The following is a 24,164-nucleotide window of genomic DNA, read 5'->3' as shown; positions in this document are numbered from 1 at the left end:
GACCCGGCTGCACACAGCTGCCTGTGCTGGCTCCAAGGCACATCCGACAACACACCCAAACCCCTCCCCCACGGGGTCCAAGCGGAGCCCAGTACAGAGCACCTTTCTGCACAGGGCCAAACCCAGACACAGCTGCAAGCGCAGCTGAAGTTCACACAGAGTCCCTCTCCCAGCCTCATCTGCATAAAAGGGGGGTCGGGGGAGGGAAGGAGTAAGAGAAGGTGTGTGGGGGCACCCACAAAATCCACCCACACTGTCAAGAACTGGAATATCGGCGGAGACGTGAAGCCCCCACGACATGGCTCAGAACTGAAGTAAACAGTCACCCCTGTGCTAAAAGGTCTGGGGCCAGTGACCAGCCCTCCACTGCAGTGACCAAGTCCAGACAGACACCGTTCCTCCCTCCACCGAGGAGCCAGCACAGCGGCCTCCGCTCCGGGCGCTGCAGGCAGACGGGGAGGCGCCCGTCACCGTCCCTCGGGGGCGTTTTCATTCAGAACTAAACCTGCTGCCGTCCACTCCTATCTCCGAGGCACCCCTCGGCGTGAGGGTGCACGGCAGGCAGCACAGGGCTGAGCTACCACCAACACCACAGACCAGCGAGGCCCGCGTCTCCTGCGCAGGATGCACTCACGTGTGGACTTTGTTCTTTCTTCTTGAATTTGTCATAAAGTGCAACCAACTCTCCTAACCCCACATCCTGCAGGTGTGCCAACAGCTACTAGCAACACCTTTAAACTGCCCAGAGCTTGACCGTTTCATCACTCGGCCGCCGTCCTGCAGCCGCCACCACACGGGCTGCCAGAGTGCTCCTCCCTCCGGTGGCCAACCCGTCTCTACGGCACAGCAGGCGGCGTGTCCCTGCTGCACAGCGAGGAGATGGCGCTGGGCCTCGGCATGAGCCGTTCTCCTGGCTGCGCAGACCGAGTCGAGGAGGTGGGAAGGCCCTGGATGGCCTGCAGGAAGCTCCGTGCCTGGGTCAGCACCCCCGGCTCTCCCCTTCTCAGCTCCTGCTCGTTCCTGCTCCAGCCCCCACGCACTCCCAGCTCCCAAACGTGCCGTCGCCTGTCGCTTCCGGCCTCGGCCTCTGCCGCTTCCTGTGCTGAGAAGCACTGCCCACCCGGCCAGGTCTCAATAGGCCACTCAGATGCCAACACTTAAAACTCAGATCCCGCCCCACCCTCCCCCACTACCCCCAGCAGCCTGTGACAAACAGCCGTGTGCACACGCACGCATCACACACACGCCCACCTCACTATCTGCGCTGCACCAGGCAGAGCGGCGTTGGGCTGGCTCCGCCGGGTCCCCAGCACCGCAGGCCACGACAGGTGGGTGCTCACTCAGCACTGGCCGCAAGAGCCAAGGAACTAAGCCCAGCACCCAGGCCACAGCAGCTCTGGGCAGCTGGCTCACCCCCAGCCATCACGCCTTCCCGCCACGGCGCGGGCCTGGGGCCTTTCTCCCCGCAGCTCAGCCCCTCCTCCACAGGAAGCCGCCCTGACCGTCTCACACACGGCCTCCTCCCCTCTGACTCCCAGCCCTGCTCCCGCAGAGCACGTGGCCTGTGTCAGGGTCTCACCCAGCCTCCAGCCCTGACAGACAGGCTGGGTGCCCCCAGCTGTGTCCTCCATGTCGGTGTCTGAAGGTGTACAATTCCCACAGCCAACAGCCTTCAGAGGCCCAGAGAGCGATACCTAGAGCGGCTCACAGATCCGCTCACTGGCCGCAAACTGGCCGGCAGGGCCCGGCCCCGGCACAGCCCACACTCGCCCAGGCTTCCTCCAATGCCTCTCCCCGTCGCCAGGCGGTCCTTTCTGTCCAAGGAGCTGAGCTCACTGTGCTGTCATCCGTCAGGAGCTAAACTAGGCCCAACAGGACTTCCCCAGCGTCCCAGCTCCACTGACTGGGATGCTGGCATTCCTTCATTCAGCCGACAGTTACACAGGGGGCTGTGATGGGCCAGGTCTGTGCTTACAGAGACACTTGGTGAATTCTGCCCTCAAAGTGTCCCTTTGGTACAATGCAGTGAGTGCTGTTAGGTTCCATGGCAGCAAGTGGGGAGGGCCTGACATTCATGGGTGCAGGGCCGAGGGAGCCTGCACGTGAGGGGGCATGGCTGGCACCCAGGGGGTGGGGGTCAGATGGGGTGGTCAGCAGCCTAGGAGGAGAGGGCCAGTGATGTGGGGGACGCTTCCAAGGCCAGGGAACTGGGGGTGGGACGTGCAGGGTGTGGGCAGGGGAGCTCCAGAGCGGCCTCCCGGTGCTCACAGGGCCAGAATGCCTGCCTACGAGCAGAGCTGGTGGTGGGACAGACATAACAATGAGCCAGCACTAAGGGACAGCTTAACAAATATAAGCAGATCCTTAACATTAAAACTCTTCTCATCTTCAGATTCTACCATTCAGCTCTAACCGGTTTGGCTCAGTGGATGGAGCGTCAGCCTGCGGACTGAAGGGTCCCAGGTTCGATTCCGGTCAAGGGCATGTACCTTGGTTGCAGGCACATCCCCAGTGGGGAGTGTGCAGGAGGCAGCTGATCGATGTTTCTCTCTCATCGATGTTTCTAACTCTCTATCCCTCTCCCTTCCTCTCTGTAAAAAACCAATAATATATATATATATATATATATAATTCTACCATTCTGAGACACCTATGTCTCATATACAGACAAAAAAGTCAAAGTAACAAAAAAGCATCATCCTAACTAACCCCCACCTTAGCCCATCCCTCAGAGTCACCCCGTCCTCTTGTCAACTCATTAAAGGAATGTCCTCCAACGACCTGAATCCCTGTTTCCCCACAACTTCCCGGCGACGCCAAGTGCTCCCCTGCCCGTTTTCCATGATGCACACGCTCCCTTCCCCGTCCTCGGCCCTTTTCGTCCTTCTCCTGGTCCTGTTTGGGCCACGTCCAAATAGGAAAAGTGTCAGGTCAGAGACTGCTGTGTAGGGTCAGCATGGATGACTGACCCGCCTCCTCCTCCCCTCTCCCCCCCCCCCTCCCCCAGAGGAGGGAGGGGACTGAGCGGGGGCGGGTCTGAGGAGGGTTTGGTAAAAGGGTTGGAAGCGAACAGGTCAAGGGGACAGGGACTCAAGAGAAGCCTTGAACCAGGTAACAAGCAGGCAAGTCAGTCTGGGGGCCTGAAGCCCCCGGGGCCTGGGGTGTAGAACGCAGTTCAGGATGTGGGAGCTCCCTCCCCGCTGCCGAGACCGCCCAGGAGGGCAGAGCAAGTTCCAGGCCGGCAGCCGGCAGCCGAGGCTGAGGGGCACCTGCGCTGAGGACAGGCGGGGTTCAGCGGCCCGAAGCCCCCGAAAGGCACTCACGGCCTCCTTCTCTCGGTCCATGATCGTCTCCAGCTCCTCGAAGTGCCGCAGCTTGATCTCCAGCTTCTTCATCTGCGTCTCGACCAGGAGCGCCACCAGGGACTTGATCTTCCTCTCCTCCACTGCAGCCAGGTGCTAAGCACAGAGCAGTCACATGATTACACAGCTGCTTAGGCAGCGGTTCTCAACCTGTGGGTCGCGACCCCTTTGGTGGTCGAACGACCCTTTCACAGGGGTCGCCTAAGACCATCCTGCGTATCAGATGTTTACATGACGATTCATAACAGCAGCAACATGACAGTGATGAAGTAGCCACGAAGATAATGTTATGGTTGGGGGTCACCACATGAGGAGCTGTATTCAAAGGGCCAGAAGGTTGAGAACCGCTGGCTTAGAGAGGAACATGGGCTGAAGCAGCTATTCCTGCAACGTGGGGATCGTGTCATTTAAATGGGGCCCTTCACGCCCCTCTGCATGTTTCTACCGAACATTTACCTCAAGTTAAACCAGCCCTTACACAGGGAAGGAAACCCGTGCCCATCAAGGAGCAGAGGCTGAACCAGGGCCCTGATGGACAAAGAGGAGGACACGGTGGCCGGGCGGCACGTCCATTTATCACCCCGCACCTCCCACCCTCACCCTACAGCCTGCCCCTCCCTGTGAGCTGCACGGGCAGGGCGGCAGGGCAGCACCACTCGGCATCCCCTTGCGTCAAATCTGCTAAACCTCCGGCGCCGCCCGCTGCTCCGCCAGGTTTTGGGAAGCGACGGAGGGGCTACCGTGCTCTGTGTTTCTCGCAGGGTCTGGACGGAGCCGCAGGCAGGAGGGCTAACTATATGTAGGCTTGGGGGCAAAAGTGAGGGACAATATTTAAAAGAGTCATTTTCCCTTTTCACTGCTGAAAAAGGGAGGCTTCCGGAACTCATCGACAGCTATTAAGGCCTGCCTCCCTCACAGCCTTGCGTCACACCGATACCACCACCAGCTCACGGGAAGGTGACCAGACTCCCAGCGGCGTGAGGGACGTGCTGCCGCGTGTGACTCTGAATGAAAAACGCACGCACGTGACGCAGACCGGAAAGCTCACCAGGCGCCCAAGAGCGGCGTCTCCCGCTCACTGCGCTGCCTCCTCGGAGGGACCCGTGGACCAGGTTCTAGATGTTTCCATGAGCCTGGGGCTCCTAGACTTCTGCTGGCTTTGGCAGGAAATGTTCCATCTTCTTGAGAATTATGCAGGAATGTGGGAACCTCCCCAACCAGTAGGAAATAAGGAGCACGAAATTTCAAAACAGAAAGGACCATCAAGTAACAAGAAACATGAAGAAGAGACCACAGCCTGAACTATCGAGGCCCTAAGTGAAGGACGTGACTCTAACCACCGCGCTGTACCCCTGAAGTGCAGGCACATCACATCGGATGTCGACTGTCATTGAAAAATACAATTTAAAAAGTTAGTATCAGAAAATGATAAAAATAAAAGACCCACAGCAAGGGACAACTTTGGAAATGTAAGAACATGAGACAACGTGAGAATCCTCAACGAGTTCAAGATCATTATGTTTAAGAAAATGTAGAAAATATGGGTAAAACAGAATTTCGACAGATTTAGAATATGTGTGTGTGTGAATAATTGGCTAGAATATATACTAAATGGAAAAATAACTCAATGATGAAGTTTAAAAGCAGGAGACTTGACGAGCGAAGTGAAAGGCTGACAAAGCTATTCCAGCTGCAGCAGAGTGAAAAGAATCAAAAGGAAACCAGAACCAAAGGTAGGAGACGTGCACACCTGGCAAAAGGTGTAACGTTTACGTAAATGGAATCACAAGAAAGGCTAGAAAATGAGAGAGAATCAACAAAGAGATCATGGGTATAAGAGAAACCTATGTAATTTTATTAACTAATCTCATCCCAATCAATTAAAAACAAAGAGAGATACTGGGGTGAGAATTTCCCACAATAGATGAAACAAATCAACTGAGATATTCGAGAAGCTTAACAATTCCCAAGGAGAGAAAATACAATAAAAATCATCTTAAAGTACAACCCAGTCAGAGAAATAAAAACAAAAAAGAATCTTAAAAGTATGGACTGGAAAGAGCACATGACCCTCAATGAGCTCAGGGCGTGGCACAAAGGCCCCGGCCGGCTCAGGGGAGTTCCAACAGGAAGCGGCATTTGGTTAAACGTTGGGGAAAACGAACTGCCTTGGCCCTCTACCCACTGAACATACACTTCAAACATGAAGGTGAAATCAAGTCCTTTTAAGAGAAACAAAAGTCAAGGCTGCACAGCAAAGCGTTCTGAAAAGAGCTCTTTAAACAGGAGGGACCTACTCCATGAAAGGAAACACTGAAATGGAGAAAGGCACTGAGCGGCAGTCAACAGAATTATGTTCTCCCATTAAAGCAGCAGAAGAATTGAGATTAAACTGCAAAAGTCAAGAATGCATCATGCAATCATTAGAAAAAACACACTAAAATAACAAAAGTATATGTAATTACCAAGATCGCAAAAGAGAAAAAAGAATTAAAATATTGGATTAATTAAAAACAAAATTTCACACTGGAGGAAATCGGTAAGTAGTACACAGGATGACTATAATAATGTTTTTGCAACGTCTCTGAGTCTATAGTTATTTTCAAAAAGCGGGGGAGGGGAAGCCTGCCAAGATGACACAGTGTCAGGCGGCAGGAGGGGCTGAGGCCGGGTCCGCAGGCTCCACAGGGACCTGAGTGTGTGGAGGGAGACACTGAACCAGTGGCTGTCCAGGCACATGTTACTCTGCTGCCACATGCAGCCAGGGTGGCGAGAATCTACATTAGTCCGTGATTAGGGTTTTAAAATGCTCTTTAAGAGTTCTACGCACTCCTACACCAGTGGTTCTCAACCTGTGGGTCTCGACGCCTTTGGTGGTCGAACGACCCTTTCACAGGGGTCGCCTAAGACCATCCTGCATGTCAGATACTTACATGACGATTCATCACAGTAGCCACATGACAGTTATGAAGGAGCAACGAAAATAATTTTATGGTTGGGTCACAACATGAGGAACTGTATTTAAAGGGCCAAAAGGTTGAGAACCACTGTCCTACACTGAGCTCTGACACTGACACCCTGTGAATTCCATGTCTGTCCTGCAGGCTGTGCAGCACAGAGTTAGTAGGAAGGGCAGAGGTGAAGCTGGACTGCTTACTGCCAGTATAACCACGGCTTCGCTATCCCCTGCCTCTGACTTCCATCTGTGACCTGGAAACAACGGTACCCACAGGACAGATGTGAGGACCGAGCACAGTGCCGGCCGGACACAGCGGTGCGGACCCTAAGCCGTGACCCCGTGCCGCCTGGAGCCTTTGGAAGCCCCGCCTCCACCTATGGCCACTTCAGCACGTCTCCAGGCCAAACTGGAGATGCTAAACAGGCACCAGAACCACCCCAGCCCAAGCACAGGGAGTAGTCATCGGTGTGGGTAGTAACATCTGGGTTTGAGTGGAAACAGGAGGGAAAGCGCATGTTGCACATCACATTTGGCTTTTTTTTTATAATATATTTTATTGATTTTTTACAGAGAGGAGGGGAGAGGGATAGAGAGTTAGAAACATCGATGAGAGAGAAACATCATGGGGGATGTTTCTGGGGATGTGCCCTTGACCAGAATCGAACCTGGGACCCTTGAGTCCGCAGGCCGATGCTCTATCCACTGAGCCACACCAGTCAGGGCACATTTGGCTTTTTCACTCTTCAGTTCCTAGAAACGATTCTGACCGTCTTTGAACACGTGTCAAACCCGACGATGGCTCCGCTCATCCGGGAAGCGGCCAGCTCCTGTGCTGTCCCCTGGAATCTGCTGTGATGAACTTGGGAACATGCCAGGCCTGTCTCCTGTGCTGCCACAGCTGGAGGAAGAGCCTCTTGTTCACGAAACTTCCCGACTCTTCACAGTTTTACTGGTAAGAGATTCTCATCTGAGAGAAGGCACCACAGTCATTCCTCTCCTCGAGCAGCACACGCCCTGCTCCAGGGCTAAGAAGTTCTGCTAATTGATGGATCTGGTGACCCACACGCACCAAGTCGATCCGGCAGAAATAGAGGCCTAGAAGCCGATCCTCACGGGGCCTCCAGCGACTGCATGGCACCAAGCACTGGGCCAAAATCGTTAACCTCACGTCTGCTCAGGGGAAACCTTAGAGGACAGTGAGACACCTAACTGTGGGCACACATCACGGGGCCAGAGGGAGCCACCAGGTCACCAAGCACGTGTTTCCTGCAGACGCCATGTGTGCTGTCACCTGGCATTTCCATGCTGCTGCTACTTCTGATAACCTGCCGAGACACAGTCCCCAGCTTACACAGCTTCGAGCGAGGCTCAGAGAGCCAAGTGCCTCGCCCAGGGGGTGTGCTGAGGAGCGCCTGGAGGAAGGGCGGGCGGTGAGGAAGGTGGCGCGCGGGGCCAGGGCTGGCTGGCTGAGCTTATAAGGCAGTTGGGTGTAGCTGCCTCCTTCTTATCCCGGTTGTTGTTGTTTGGCTCTTAAAGATGAGAAACTAAGCCACGACTGGCGCCGAGGCGCTTAAAAAGGACAGGCGCCTTTAGAGCGAGCTGCTGGGTGTTGGCTGAGACTCTGGGAGCATCTTCAGCCAGGAGAGCTTCACAGATGATGGCCCGGGGCTAGCTGCGATCACCAGGCCCCGGCCAGGAGGTCGGGTCTGGTTCTGGAGCTGCTCCGGGCCTGGATTGAGCTGAGACCTGACCGCAGCCTGAGCCTCCCACTCCAGACAAGGAGATGCTGCCTTTGCAGGGGGTGATGGCAGCTGTGGTGGGCGAGGTGTCGCCCTCCGTCTAGGGTGGCCTTTGCTGTCCTCGCCTTGAATTTGGACAGAACCTTTGACCATTCGGGTGGGGAAACATTATGCAGCGTCAGGGAGGGGGTCCAAGCCACAGGACACCGGCAGTTCTCCTTCCTGTTGCGGGGCTGCTTTCTCTTGGTTCTAAGCTGCCATGTAGAAGTCCAACCATCTGCTACCCCCCGCACACAAAGCAGCCAGCTGACTGCTGAGCCGGCCTGTGTGGACAGCCATGCAGCCAGCCAGGGGTCTCGGCTCCGGGCACACACGTGGCATCATCGGGCCTTCACAGCAGCCCCGCCAGGAGGGTGATACTCAGTGACCCGCCCATGGCACACGGAGCAGGATCTTCCCAGCAGAGCCTGCCCGAGTCTCACCTGTGAAACCATGAGGCACAAGTATGGTCTCAAGCCACCAGGTTGTACAGCAGCCACACAGCAGGGACACGGCTGGGGCTCGGGCTGTAGATTCTGGGGGTCTGGCAGCTGTGGCAAGCAGAGCCTCCCAAACTAAGGGCTGGAGAGCATCCCGCCCCCCCCCCGCCCCCGGCCTCACAGATCGGCTTCACAAGGCCTAGGAGGAGTGGTGAGGCCTCAGAGTGGGCACAGAGGTGTGGAATGAAGGAGAATCAGCCCATAAATAGTCAAGGATAAGAAAAAAGGGGACGTTCCGGTGCAGACGGCAGCACAGGAAGAAAGGAAGAAGTAACTTGGTGGGAAGAGGTCAGGTCAGCGTCACCTAAAGCAGATTCCACCTGGTGTCACAGGGGCTTCTATTCGTCACGGAAGGTGAGAGCCAGCATGCGAACTGTGACAGTTCCTCCTGTCTTCCAGTGTCACCAGGTAAGAGAAGGCGTCAGCGACAAACGCACGCAGTGTAAACCCACGGCGACCAGTGCTCACCCGGCAAAGCCGTGACTGACGTGGACAGCAAGCATGCGGTTGGCGGGCCGTGGATTTGACAAGCTTGACGTACGGGGAAGGTCTGCCACCTCAAGACAGAACTTGGCACCAGGAAGCAAGCACCAGGCGCTTCTGAGGAGCAAGAGCGCCTCTTCCTGCTGTTCCAGAGCGAACGAACACCCAGCGGCCGAGAAGACAAGCCTACACGGTCGCTTCGGGGACGGGGCAGGGTGGGCAGAACAGTCTGAAGGAAATGTCTGGGTCTCTGCATCTTGGGAGAACGGATCCTGCAGCTGCTGGAAAAAGACAGCATGTTCCGGTTCCTGCAGGGTCCAGTTTAACCCGGCAATAGTTCTGACCCCTCCCTTCCAGCCAAACCTAAACACCCAGACGGGAGGGACCCAGAGCACCAGCCTGAGGTCCTTCTCGCAGCCCCCAGCCTCTCACTGGCCCTCCGCGTGTTCTGGAGCTCGATCCAGAGCCTCTAATGGCCACTCCAGGCCAGACAGTGACAAACAATTAAATTCTGTCACGGAAAACCCTCAGTAACAAAGCTGTTACAGACACAGGAGGAGGCGAGAGTAACAGGGTGCGTGGCTAGAGGCCGCCGATCACAGCGATCTGAGGGCGTCCTTCCCCGCGTTCCCTGGCGCCCGAGAGGCTGCTGGCGGCGAGCTGCCAGGCCCAGCGCACGAGCCTCATCGCTTCCCAGGTCGGGGAGCAGGTGCTGGAGAACAGAACCCAAGTCCCCGCTCCGCTCCGGGAAGCAAGCGAGTGCCTGGGAAGAGGAGGCTCTGGGGCGGCCTCCCCTGCCGGGCCTCTGCCGGGCACGCTCTCTGCGAGGGAGGAGTCACGCTGTGGAAGGAGGTCGGTCGTGCACAGCACACAGCTCCTGCCCAGAGCCGCACAGTCAGAGCTATGAGGCCATCGCGTTTCATCAGCCATGAAACACCATGACGTGTCCTCAACGGGTTTATGGGAATCCCCCACTGCAGCTCCTTCTCCGCCACCTGCAGCGAGCGTGCCCGGCGGCACAGAGAGGAGAGCCGCCTCCGAGAGGGGGAGAGTGGCCAGGGAGCCCAGCTGGAGGGGAGAGGCTGGGTGGGTCTGTCTAGAACTGCAAGGAACCTGTCAGGACGACAGGCGAGAAATGACGCTTGAGAGCTGGGAAGGGTCCTGAGCACGAAAACTCCTAAACTCCAGGCCAAAGGGTGTGAGATTCTGGCCTGGGCGGGGCAGGGAGGTGACTGAATACCCGTGACCCAGGTTCTTGTGCTTCCTGCCCGAGCCCATTTAGAGGAGGAGGACTCGGCGGAGACACACGGAGAAGTGGTGTGGCACCCGGTGGCCTGGGGACTGCAGCCCGTGAGTCTCTGCCAGGGAGGAAGGCTCAGGACGGCCCGACCTGGCATCTGCCAGGACTGCTCTCCACTCGGTCACCTGCCACGCACGGAGACTCCCTGGGGGGAACTGGAAGGGGAAGGTGTCTTAAAATGACATGTGCGTGCGGGGAATGTCTTAAAATGCTAAATTAACACAAAGTGAGGGGAATAACATTCTCGTCGCTTCAAGATGCTGTGAAGCCAATACTGTGTTATAAATAGAGAAAACCACCCCCAGAAAAGCTGGCAAATTCAAGGAGAAAAAGAGCTATTTTAGGTCCCCCACCACCCTCCTTCCAGTCTGTAAGAGCAGGATGAAGTCTTTATACAAGGAAACAGATTTTGCCTTAAAAATCACAATATTTCAATCTGGTAGACATTGGAACCACAGTCCAGTCAAGCTCTGCAGGCAAATTAGAGAGACTGCAAATCCCGCCCTCCACCTGCAGCCTGCTCGGCCGTGGGAAGACACGGTGGCCGCAGGGAAGGCGGTCGGTCGCCACAGGACCAGCCGACCCGCACGCCCCGCCTGCGCAGCTCCTCACCTAGAACACCATGCAAGCACACGGCCCCTGCTCCCGGGTGCGGGGGCTCCTTACACTAGACCGGTGGTTCTCAACCTTCCTAATGCCGCGGCCCTTTAACACAGTTCCTCATGTGGTGACCCCCAACCATAAAGTTATTTTCGTTGCTACTTCATAACCGTAATTTTGCTGCTGTTATGAATCGTCATGTAAATACCTGACATGCAGGATGTATTTTCATTGTTACAAATTGAACATAATTAAAACATAGTGATTCATCACAAAAACAGTAGTTATATATGTGTTTTCCGATGGTCTTAGGCGACCCCTGTGAAAGGGTTGTTCAACCCCCAAAGGGCTCGCGACCCACAGGTTGAGAACCGCTGCACTAGACGAACAGAACACAACACAGCCATTCAGGCGCAAGTGAGCCGGGGGAGGCTGTCGGCAAACCTTGGCTTTGGTGGCAGCTGAGGCGAGAGCAGCTGCGGCGGCCGTGGCTACGTTTCCTTCGGAAATCTCACGTTCTACTTTCTTCTTCCCAATTTCGCTTTCTCTTTCTTTACAAGCATCAGTGAGTTCCTTGTTCTCCTCAGACTCTGTTTCCTCTGGAAGAAATCAGAAGCTGCATCAGTGTGGCCTTTCAATAGCCACCTCACTGCTCACCTCCGCCACTGACCCCCAGGCCTGACGTCACAAAGGGATCTCAGTGCCCTGGAAGATGTCTGCGGGGCTGCTCCAAGCACATAAGTGCGCCTCTATCTGAGGTGGATTTTCTAAACAGGCCCCTCTGTCTTCCCTTCATCTCTCTCAGCTCTGTGTCGTTCCCTTGGACAGAAAGGAAAATTCAGGCAAAATGTCTGTTCATCGGTCAATGAGGTGCTCTCGGCAGGAAATCAGGACCAAGGGCAGCGCTTCCGCCAGCAACTGCTGACGCTGAATGGAGGCCTGTGTGGCGGCCTCGGTGGCCCATCAGCTCGTCTGTGTACATGACTGAGAACACGCGGCCACTGGCATCAGCACCGGCGCTGCCCCAAAGCGAAATGCACGCGGCACATCTACGGTCACGTCAAGAAACAAATCAAAGCCGAAACCGGTTTGGCTCAGTGGATAGAGCGTCGGCTTGCGGACTGAAAGGTCCCAGGTTCGATTCCGGTCAAGGGCATGTACCTGGGTTGCGGGCACATCCCCGGTGGGAGATGTGCAGGAGGCAGCTGATCGATGTTTCTCTCTCATCGATGTTTCTAACTCTCTATCTCTCTCCCTTCCTCTCTGTAAAAAATCAATAAAATAAATTAAAAAAAAAAAAAAGAAACAAATCAAAGCCGAAACCGGTTTGGCTCAGTGGATAGAGCGTCGGCCTGCGGACTGAAGGGTCCCAGGTTCGATTCCGGTCAAGGGCATGTGCCTGGGTTGCGGGCATATCCCCAGTGGGAGATGTGCAGGAGGCAGCTGATCGATGTTTCTCTCTCATCGATGTTTCTAGCTCTCTATCTCTCTCCCTTCCTCTCTGTAAAAAATCAATAAAATATATTTAAAAAAAAAAAAAAAAAAGAAACAAATCAAAATGGGAAGTCGACTCGACACAATTAGACGGCCCACATTTCTCCCCGTTTCCAGTGACAGAATGAAGTCTAAAGCGTTTCCAGTGTTACCTGACTTGATATCCTCACTAACTTCATTATCCTGTTCCTTCTCGCTGCTCTTTTCATTGTCTCCGTCTTGGGCTTTATCACCTTCATCCGTTTCATTTTCCCCTTTGTTTTCTGCCTGAATAGGGTCAAAAAGAAGAGGAGAGGGAGGGGAAGGCCAATGTCAGTGATACTGCCACGGAATAACTAAAGGTTCTGCTATTGCTGACAAGCAGACGAGGTTCAGAAGGGAAAACCTGGGAACCAATTAATAACTTCACAGAAATACGTTTCATGCCTCAACATCTGTGTGCTCACAGGACAACACCCCCAGGGACACGGTCCCTGTCTCGTCTGCTGTGAGGCCACGGCCACAAGGCCCTAAGGAACGTCACAGGAATTCATTTCTATGACTTACTGGCTAAACAGAGAGATACTTATTAAATAAATAATTAAATTGTTGTCCAAAAGGGCCAAGAGCATTGAAAATGCACATAATCAGCCAGGAAGCAGGACGAAATGCTGCCGGAAAGGAGAGCTGACAAAGCCTTTCCACAGCCACTTGCTGGTGGTTTGCAGAAAGAGCCACAGCAGAGCACCAGCGAGCAGTTCCGGGGCCAGCAGCTTCAACTCCTCTGCTGGCATCTGGCATCGCTTGCTGATTCAGAAATCCCTGTGACCCTGGACAAGTAGGTGACATCGTCTGTAAAGTGAAGGACTAGCACTGACTTGATGAGGCTGTTGTAGGAATGAGTTGAACCCGTTATGTACAGTACAAAGCACAGTACTGTAAGAGCCGGAACTAACTTGACTCCCACCCTCTCCTTATCTGCAAACCAGTTAAAACACCGCCTGGGATTAAGGCCCCAAATCCCTCCTGCATCTATTTATTCCAACAGTGATTGGCTGACTGCTCACCATGAGCCCCTGGCCTTGAAGAGGCTGTAGAGTCTGGTGCGCCCAGCTCACTCCGCACTCAGGACCTCGGATGTGAGACGGGGATCGGGTCACGAACACTCTGGGCCCTTTGACTGCCTCCCCTCCCAGGTGGAAATTCGATTCCCTAGCCTCCATTCCATTCTTTCTAGCTCTACCTGCTCTTTAAAATCTACCTCAAATGTCACCTTCTCACCAAGTCTTTTCTAAATATTTTCTTCTGGCAGTTCACTCTCTCAGAAAATCCCAGATATTATATAATTCTCTTCTGGCACAAGGATAGGACTTAAACCCCACAATTCAATATTCTTAAGAACGACAACTCTTATATTCATAGTCCCAGCTGTGCCTGAAAGGGTTGGCACAAAAGAAGAGGTTGGGAGTGGATAAATCTTTGCACGAATAAATGAAAAATGTCCTGTATTATGCTTTGTGAGAACCATACCTTAACCAGCAAAGTCCAAATGCTGACAGTTATTTAGTCTCCTGAGAAGGACTAAGAGATCAGAATAAACGCAAACCGTGATGCTCTGAAAGGCTCCTCTGTGGCTGTTCTATTGGGGAAGAACTCAAACAGAATTCACCTTTTCCGGCTGCTGACCATCAGCTTCTGTTTCCATTTTCTCCTCTTCAGCTCCTTCTACAAACAAAAGAGTAAGAACAAGTAACACAACATAGGAAAAGGGAAAGGCCATCACAGAGCTATGAGAGTGTCGGAGACACTACCCACAGGGCCACGGACGAATCTTACAGCCGCGTGGTCGGCATAAAAAGCCTGACACACAGCAACACACACTTTATGATCTGTTAACTTAAAGGTCAAAAACAGGTGCTAGAGTCAGAGCAGCCGTTAACCAAGGAGGGTGAGACAAGGCAGCCCGGGGGGAGGGGCCCGGGGCTGGGCTGTTTCTTGATCTTGGGGCTGTTTTGCTTGTGAAACGCAATGAGCTGCCCATCGAGGGGCCCAGTCCAAAAATTTTTAGGTAAAATAGGCCCCAAAATGTTGTTTTTATTGAACGGGCATGAGCACAGCACATATCCTATTGGGAGACAGGCGCTGGGGAAGCTGCTGCACGAGGTGCTCTCTGAGCCTGACCAGGCTTTTAACTTTCCAGTTACAGTTCCATTCCATATGGTCTTAACTTCCAGAGTGCAGCACAGCGGTCAGGCTTTACATAACGTGCAAAGTGAGAAAGTACGAAGGCTTCCCAACTTGCCTGTCAGCCTTGCTCAGGGGCCTCACTAATCCTCTCCGCATCGTTCCAATTTCAGTACGTGGGCTGCTGAGGCCAGCACAATTCCAGGACTTTACACAAAAACAAGTACTGCCCACAAGTTACAATAAGACTAACAGCATTTATCCTCAATGAGACTACGTAGATACTTACACCAAGGTTTAATACGGACTAACACTGTTAATCAATAGGGAAATCCCCTTTTTCTAACCCTTGGGAATGAATGAGATCAGATGATCTTGCCTCCAGAGTTCAGGCTGGCTAGGAGCTCCCAGACACAGAGTATTTGGGACACTGAGTCTCACATGAAGCAGAAGAGCTTTTACGGATCACCACCTTGCCCCACATGCCCAAAGCCTGCAATACCAGAGGTGGGATGAAGTATGACAGAAGGAGGGCTGGTCACGTGACAGCTCAGCGCCAGAAAGCCGCGCCCTGGCCCGGCCAGGTGCAGGGCAGGGGCAGGACGCCGGGAGGGCCTTCCACACAGAGCAGCACAGGGAGCCGGTGTGACCTCAGGCCGGCAGCAGCCCTGGGCTCCCAGCAGCAGATCCTCTGCAGGCAGTTTCTCCATCTTAATTTTAGCCAAAGTGACGTCCAAGTGACGAGCTCCCAGAGTGCAAACACCAAGAAAGAAACGCACCAACACGGACACGTTCACCGACAGGTTCGCAATCCAAGGGCACCAACAGGCGGTGCATCAGACCCGACTCTCCAACAGCCGTGGTTCGATGTGTAAGTAAATAAAAGAGAGAATCCCCAAGATCGCTAATCAACAGGAGAATGTGAGATAACCCAAGGTTTAAAACACAATCAGAAGATCCAAGCAGTGTAAACACGGTGGAGGGAGAATGACAAAACTGGAACGCACACCTCAAGAAATGACCATGCACAGGACAAGAGGATGAAACTACGGAAGCACGGAAAGTGAGTCCAGGGAATGGCTGCCTCCCGTGGTATCGGCCAATACAAGGTAAGAACAGAGCGTTATGAAGCCCGGTCGCGTGGCTCAGTGGTTGAGCCTCGACCTTTGAACCAGGGGGCCAGGTCACGGCACATGCCCAAGTTGCAGGCTCGATCCCCAGTGTGGGGCGTGCAGGAGGCAGCTGATCCATGACTCTCTCTCCTCATTGATGTTTCTCTCTCTCTCACACCTCCCCTACCTCTCGGGGGGGTGGGGGTGGAATAGAGCATTGTTAGAAATAGAGTAACAACATAATGAAGGAAAGGTTCAATTCACCAGAGAATCATTAATTTTTGAGACTTTTAAGAACCTAATAAAAGAATGTCAACAGAACGCAGGGAGAAAATGAGAATGTACATCATAGTGGGGGGAGGGGGGTGAAGATACTTCTCTCAATTGCAAGATACAGGCATGTGGACAGAGCACGATGGGGCGCATGCCTATGTGTAGAATTCTGCACCCACCAATTAGAGGACGCACAAGGAGCTCCCTCTGCCCTTGTCAGGCCCCACCCTGCAGCAAAGGCCACGCATCCCACAAAGCCCCCCCGCCCCCCTCCCTGGGCCCACGAGCCCTGCAAACACTGTACGGGCCCCAACCTCCCTCTGCAGGCTGCTCCTTCTCGCCCAGCTGCACTGGCCATCGCGGCCAGCCTGGGGTACCTCCTCCCTCCAACCACCTCCCATTTCCGACCCCGCGCCTTTGTGCACTCTGCTCTACAGAACCGAATGCTTCTCCGATCTGGCTCAGTGACATCCCAAACCTCTTTTTCAACATTCAGCTCAAACCCTACTTCCTTTGTAGTCTTCCTCATCTAAAATTACATGTCCCCTTGTGTTAACTCTCACAGCATTTCCTGTGTACAGTCCTCCTGGGACAATTAATACCATGCTCTGCATTATACCCCAACCCTCAAATACTAAATTATTTTTCCATGTACATATAACTCATCATAAAAACAGCCCCAATTTTTACTTGTGTTTTATACAATTGCGCAACAGCAGATCTATATAAAGTAACCAAAATGCCTGATTTGATCAAATAGTCCCCAAAAGGCAGAAAATCGTATGATATAGTGGAAGCCAATTTCTTCCTAAAAATACACATCCTACAATCTAATAAAAAGAGTCCTCAGGCAAGTCACTGAAATCCTACCCAACATCAGCTAGTCTTCAGAGGTGAAATGTCCATTACGAGTTGCTCAGAAGTTTGACTCTGTATTTTAGTGCCTTTTGAAACAGAACTGAAAGAGCCCTTCAGAGGGGACGTGACCAGAGCAGCCCATTCCACAGGATGTGCGTCTGGAGAATGGATACTGACCCACTGTTTGCTTCGGTTCACAGCCTAGTGTGCCTTCACACAGGGTCTCAGAAGTGCCTGTTACAGAATGTGATGGAATCTTCCTGCTGAGAAGAATGAGGCATTTAGATCCATGAACAGCACCGGAGGCGAGAATGACCACAGTCACTTTGGGCTTTAAGTTCAGCATTGTTACTGCCAGGATCTCGGCATCTCTTGAAGGACTAGAGACGGGCTAGGTCTTCACCTTCTTGGACACCAGAACTATCAGCGGCGTTCCTCTAGGGCAAGCATGTCAAACTCACAGGCTACCAGGGCCAAATAAACAAGGTATAAGTGTCTGTGGCCACAAGAAACAGGCTTCAATTTTCATAGAAACATATTTATTTCAATAGAGACATGCTGAATACAAAGGGCTGAAATAAACAAGTAATCGTTAACATAAAATAATAGAACATTTTAATAAAAATTAATATTTTTGCTTGAACATTAACTTGCCAGACACTGAATAACTGAACAAATTAATAAGCATAACGCAAATAAACCTATTTTCCTTTTTCTCCAAAAGCGAACTATTTCCTGTTGCGCACCCCTAACAAGTGAGGCCGAGGGAGACCAACGGCCTGGCCATCGGCTGCTAAAACATTTGCTGCTGGTGTTCGTGGGGAGCAATGGTGCGCCTGCGCCTAAGGGAAGTGAATGCAACACGACTGCCGTCATCAGTCATTAGCGAACATTGCAGTTCGTTATTAATTATGTATAACAGGATATTGTAAAAATTAAGTTACAAAATTGTTATTGAAACTTTTCTCACATACTGTTACATTGGCTGGGCTGCAGATACTCACCGTGGGCTGCGAGTTTGACACGCTTGCTCTCTGGCACAAGGTGCCTCCATGGAGCTCAGTGGACAAGCCACTTATTGGTATAAAAGCATCAATTACCTTAATCTCTCAAAAAAATAAAAATAAAACCAATACTTGAGGTCAGAAAACATAAATGAGGGTTTTATTTTTATTTTTTTTAAAATATATTTTATTGATATTTTACAGAGAGGAAAGGAGAGGGATAGAGAGTTAGATACATCAATGAGAAAGAAACATCAATCAGCTGCCTCCTGCACATCTCCTACTGGGGATGTGCCCGCAACCAAGGTACATGTCCTTGACCGGAATCGAACCTGGGACCCTTGAGTCCGCAGGCCGACGCTCTATCCACTGAGCCAAACCGGTCAGGGCCATAAATGAGGGTTTTAATAATAAGTCTTCCCAGACTCCTGACAGGCCCTTGAATATTCATGCACATTCCACCTGGGGAGGGGGGACCCACAAAGGGGCTAAGGTTGATCGTATTATGATAGTTATGTAGGAAAATGTCCTTATTCCTGGGAGATGCAAGCGGAATTATTTTGGGTGCAAAGAATCATGACGTCTCCAACTTACTTTGAAATAATTCATGAAAAATAAAAGTCATTAATTTAGATTGCTTAGAGATTACATGGCAAAGCTGGACCTTGCCGGTGGCATAGATTTCCCTGTGCTTATCCTATCAACATTTCAGAATGTTTGGCCACAAGCAAGCAGGTTATCAGAAAGGCTATTTTGTACTGAACATAAACTGTAATTGAAAAAAAAGAAAGGCTGTTTCGACTCCAGGTCAAGTAAAGAAAAATTTAGTAAAACTCTTTAATAAAAGCCTTAGTGATAGAGTAAAAACATTATCTTTGATATTTAAATATATTACATTGTTGTTTTGAAGTAGATACCAATTTAACAACTACCAAATGGGCCTATCCTCACCCTAGTAGAATGGAACTTTACAACACAGGTGAGCCCTGACATTCTTGGGCTCAAACCCCTCCACAGGCCGCCCTCACCTCGAGTAGACATCACCGCCTGACCACAGCCCAGAAGCCCCCTCATCTCCCATGACCGCCTCCACCCACAGTCCAGCTCCCGGCCAGGCCCCCCCCCCAATGTCTGGAACACTGACCTCAGAGGACGACATGGCTCCCTCCCTCGCCTCATTTACATCTTCGCTCAAACGTCACTTTTTGGTTAACATTTTCTGACCAATTAAAACTGCACTTGTATCCCCCCCAACCCCTAGTTTATTTTTCAACACACCACCTGTCTACCAACATACTCCTTCTACATATCTGGATTTAACCAATGCACCCTAGAAGTTTTACACATTGGGTACCCACACATCACTGCCTCTGAATTATAACGTCTATGAGACAGGAACTTTGATCTTCTTTGTTTACCAGCGCCCTGGCACCTACCATGAAAACCATGACAACACAACCCATTTATCCCTGTGAATTACATGAAAAAGAAAGACTATCTGAAGTCTAACCTCCCATCCAAGAACACTGTGTGTCACAGGCTCCTGCACTGAATCACGACGACTCAGCTCTGCAGTGGGTTTCTCAGCACTTGATCTCCTAGAGCTGCTCTTCCTGGCTCATCTGCCTCTTCCCATGCAGAGCTCGGTTTCCGGGGGTTGGGTCTTTTTCTACTGTATCCCCGCAGCATCTGCGGCAGCCCAGGACGGAGCCCAGGACGACGGAGCCGTGGCACAGGACGGAGCCCAGGACGACGGAGCCGTGGCACAGGACTCTGTCGTGCTTGCTCAATGAGTGGGAAGCACACAAACATACCCACGCTGTGTACTTCCGGGGTGCTACAGTGAAAAGAGGTTGAGCTCTGGGGTCAGAGTGATTTAAGTGCACGATGTAGCCCAGATTTTTATAAGTCTATGTAACCTGCCAACACCTTAGACTCCTTGCTTTTAACAACACAAACAATGCCAGTCCTTCCAAATGGTTCTCCTGAAAAGAAAGTTAAATTACCAACCAGAAAAGCCCTGTGTATGATGACAAATATGAGCACTCAGGAAGAAACGCTGTGTCCGGAACTTCTGAAAACAATTCAAATTCTCTTCCTATCTTCTCTCTTAACTCCCCCACCTCCCCCTAGGGCCAAGGGCACATAACCTCCAGCAATATTCCTATTAACTGCAAAAGGCCTCAAATAGCGACGTCACCTTTTCTATCCATAGAGTGGTCTCTGGCCAGAGAGAGCAAGAACTGTGCGAGTTTAGAGAAACCAGCGGACATTGGTGAATGACTCAAGGCCCTTGGCGACTGAAGAGGCCCTTTCTGTTAAGCTAATGCTCTTTTCCTAATTAATTCCCATATAAAGTCCCCTAGTAAAGGCAGCAAAGTGTTTCAAGCCTGGTGCTTACATATCTTTACTTTTATTTCACCAAATGCTCCCTCCAATCCAAATCCACAATGAAAAGTTAAGATAGGTTAATGAAATCCAAAAAAGTCTTGTATTTCATGAGGACACTTGAATTTTTTCCTATATCATTATCTGACCATTATAAGAAGCTAACAGGGGTAGCACAGTAAGTTAGGCATCACAATAAAAAGTACACTCTGCAGCGTGCAGTATTCAAAGTACATCAGTCTCTTGATAAGGAAGACTCTACATCCTTCTGTCAAATCAGTGTGCTACAACGATAAGGCGCTATTTTGTGAGTCAACATGTACACGTAGCCCTTCCTGGTTTTGAACTCCCCGCGGAGTGTGCTTCTGAGAGAAAGGAGGTGCTGACTGCCCGCAACAACCTGAGCCTGTCACAGGGAGTGGTCTGCTGCGTCCTGATCGATTCTATGAGTTACAGCCCCATGTAGTCATGGTAACGACAACAGGCCAGCATCAGGTAGAGGATCTGTTTACAGCTCATTCGGAAACATTCATGTCACGCCCATCTTTTCCTCAGCCCGCTCTGTTGCAACAGCTCCTGAGCGCACACTGCACTCTGGGAGGCTCCCGACGGCCCCTGCAGATGCTGCAAGATTTTAGCGCCCCCCCTTCACAGTCACCCTGCAGCCTGGCCGGCCCTGCACACTGCAGAAACCACACCTTCCCCCTCAATGAGGGGACCCAGCACCAAGGGACTGCGTGGCTACATTTTTCCTCGGTCCTCTTTGTTTTAAATCCCACTAAACCAGAAATGGCTCAATTTACAACCTGTTTCTTAACCACTAACGCTCCTGGCATCATCTACCAAAATTGTTAAGCAGATTCACATGGAAAAATACCTCCCTGATTCTGCAAAGCACAGACGCTTCTTTGAAATAAAAAGCAGCTCTGCCAATCCTTCCAATCCATGCCCACAGGGAACCCAAAGGCCCGCAGCAAAGGAGCCAAAACACACACAAACGCCTGGGCGGAAGGCAGGCTTTTCCCAGGCTGTCAATAGCCCGGGTCCCGCCTCCACTGGGCCTGCCTATGGTGCAGAATCAGCAAGAAGCTGAGGGATGTGGCCGGGCTTGCTAATTGGTCTCCACTTCAGAGAAAGGAAAACCAGTGAGTTTCCACCTAAGAAATACGGCAAAAACGCTCAGTTGGTTTTTAATCGAAAGGGTTGGTATCCAGATTAGTAACCAAAGTTAGGAACTTAGGCCACGAACTGGCCCTGAGGGAGAGAGAGCAGGGAGGCCAATCGGAAAAGCTGTTTCCTGCCTGCACAATGAGGCTGCTCGACGGACACTTCACGAGGGAACACCAGGGCAGGCCCCATGCAAACTCCGGGGAAGCGTGAGGCTCCAGGCTCACATCACCCAGAGCAGAGCACCCGGAGTGCAGACTGTGCCGTGTGGAGAGCTCTGGCCGGCAATTTTGCTTTTCATTTCATGTTATGTTTATTTTAAAAAATGAAAAAGACAAAAAAAATTACTGCAGCTGAAGTACACAATTAGGGCAAAGATGGAACTAATTAGGCAAGATGCCAGCAAATCTTTAGCTTGAGTTACTTATCAGAAATTGTTTCATAATGAACGAAAAGAAAAAAACCACAATGTAAGAAACACTGGGAATGCACTACTGCTAATTGTATATAAAATAGTATTTTTAGCCCTGGCTGGTTTGGCTCGGTGTATAGAGCGTCAGCCTGCGGACTGAAGGTCCTGGGTTCGATTCCGGTCAAAGGCACATGCCTGGGTTGTGGGTTCAGTCCCCAGTAGGGGGTGTGCAGGGGGTAACCGATCAATGATTCTCTCTCATCATTGATGTTTCTATCTCTCTCTCCCTCTCCCTTCCTCTCTGAAATCAACAAATATATATATGTATACAAAAAGTACTATTTTTACATGGTTTGTAAACAACCCTCTTACATAGGAACGCTTCCCATTTGAAAAGCCAGGTATTGCTTATGAAGCTACTCTATTAAAATTTCACTTCTCTTCAAGATCGATTAAACAAAACTAGATCATTAAAAGTCCTTGCGTAAAGAAACTGAAGACAACCTAAATCGTGGGAAGACATCCTATGTTCATTGACGAGAAGAATAACGCTGAGATGACAATACTCCCCAAACTGAATGCAAATAAAAGTCACAATGAGATGCCACTCACACCCGCTAGGTGGTTATCACGAAGAAGGGAGGGGAACGGTGTTGGTGAGGATGTGGAGAAACCAGAACCTTTCTAAATTGCTGGTGGGAACAAAATGTTACCACCACCATGGGAAACAGCAGAGTTCTTCCAAGTTACACACATGATCCAGCAATTCCAGTCCGAGGGGCCGAGAAGCGAAAAACCTATGCTCACATGTGAGAGGCGCACCAACGTTCGTGGCAGCATCATTCACAGCAAGGAGACGGTGAGCTGTGGCGCACCCACCAGGGATCAGTGCTCAGCATGGAGACACCGCAGGGCTGATTTCCACAGCAGGAAGGCGCTCTGACAACATCCCGCAAAGGGAAGGAGCCAGACGCAAGGCCACGTGCTGTGTGACTTCGTCGAGAAGAAAGGCCCAGAAGAGGCAAGTCCAGGACAGAAAGCAGGCTGGTGGCCACAGGCTGAGAGGACGGAAGGGGAGTGGCTGCTCGACTTAACGTGGGATTTTGTTTTGGGACGATGAGAATGGCGGCTGGTAAGACTGTGAACATACCAGAAGCCACTGGATCATATCCTCTAAGTGGTTAAAATAGAGAATTTTATGTTGTACGAATTTTGCCTCAATTTAAAAAAACAACAACAATGAACTGAAACTTACACAGCAACATATGAATTCAAATAACGACTTAAGTCCTTTCAGTATTCTTGTGTCTATATTCTTTTTTTAAAAGAATATATATTTTGTTGATTTTTTACAGAGAGGAAGGGAGAGGGACAGAGAGTTAGAAACATCGATGAGAGAGAAACATGGATCAGCCGCCTCCTGCACACCCCACACTGGGGATGTGCCCACAACCAAGGTACATGCTCTTGGCCGGAATCGAACCAGGGACCCTTGAGTCTGCAGGCCGATGCTCTATCCACTGAGCCAAACCGGTCAGGGCTTGTGTCTATACTCTTAAAATCTACATCTAGAAACCGAAAATCAGAGAGTTTGCAACTGTGCCATTATTAACAGTTACGAGAGAATATTTTAGCTCTATCTACCACAAAAGGAAGCAAAATAAGAGAGAAAAGCTCACATACTAATCTTAAGAGACAGGCCTGTACTGACCACAGCACTCACCTGCAAGCAAGCCCACTGGTCTCAGCAAGCTCTCTCCCAGGAGCCCCACGGCCACCAGCGGGGTGGGGGTGGGGATGGGGTGGGAGGGGCGGGGGAGGGGCAGCGACTCACCAAGCTTTTCCGGCTCCTCGGGGCCCGTGCCCGCGATGCAGCTGCTCTCCAGGCCGTAGGTGGGGTCCACTTTCCCAGAGGCTCGCGCTGCTTCTTGCACTTTCTTGACATGAGCTTCCACCAGTTCCAGGGGCACCTCCTCCCGGACCCGAGAAAACTCCTCTGTTCAAGAACACAAGGGGACGGACGGGGACCTGGTTTCACACAAGTACGTGCTTCACGTAACTCACCAGGACACCCCCACACACTAGTGTCTTGTGTGCAGGGACCTTTCTGGGGACTCGGTCCATCTTCCCCGGACAACAGGACAAACGAAACACCGCGCCTGGTAACGAAAACCGGGTGCGTGTCCTGGCGTCTCGCTATGTAATAAGACAGATCTTTGAATTTGTATCATTAGCAATCAAAACTGCTGTCCAAATTTTACCACCTGCTTAGCTAGATTGATAATGAGAAAGACAGCAAGCACAGACACCA

General features: G+C 51.5%; 1 protein-coding gene and 1 non-coding gene across 2 annotated transcripts in view; both read right to left on the bottom strand.

Moving 5' to 3' along the window:
• Nucleotides 1-24,164, bottom strand: part of SMARCC1 (SWI/SNF related, matrix associated, actin dependent regulator of chromatin subfamily c member 1) — a 96,862-nt gene that overhangs the window by 13,970 nt on the left and 58,728 nt on the right. Inside the window, exons 21-25 of the mRNA XM_036333731.1 lie at nucleotides 23,688-23,849; nucleotides 14,125-14,180; nucleotides 12,629-12,743; nucleotides 11,427-11,581; nucleotides 3,324-3,458 (exon numbers count right to left, since the gene is read on the bottom strand). Coding sequence (XP_036189624.1) covers nucleotides 3,324-3,458; nucleotides 11,427-11,581; nucleotides 12,629-12,743; nucleotides 14,125-14,180; nucleotides 23,688-23,849 — 623 coding nt within the window. The remainder of the gene's footprint in view (nucleotides 1-3,323; nucleotides 3,459-11,426; nucleotides 11,582-12,628; nucleotides 12,744-14,124; nucleotides 14,181-23,687; nucleotides 23,850-24,164) is intronic.
• LOC118668729 lies at nucleotides 14,731-14,836 on the bottom strand. The gene has a single exon (XR_004971735.1). It is a non-coding gene; the product is annotated as a U6 spliceosomal RNA (small nuclear RNA).

The sequence above is a fragment of the Myotis myotis genome, unplaced genomic scaffold (assembly GCF_014108235.1).
Source record: "Myotis myotis isolate mMyoMyo1 unplaced genomic scaffold, mMyoMyo1.p scaffold_m19_p_13, whole genome shotgun sequence".
In the NCBI taxonomy this organism is placed as follows: Eukaryota; Metazoa; Chordata; class Mammalia; order Chiroptera; family Vespertilionidae; genus Myotis; species Myotis myotis.
Note: the sequence above shows the minus strand (reverse complement) of the source record. Positions and strands in the feature narration are given on the sequence as shown.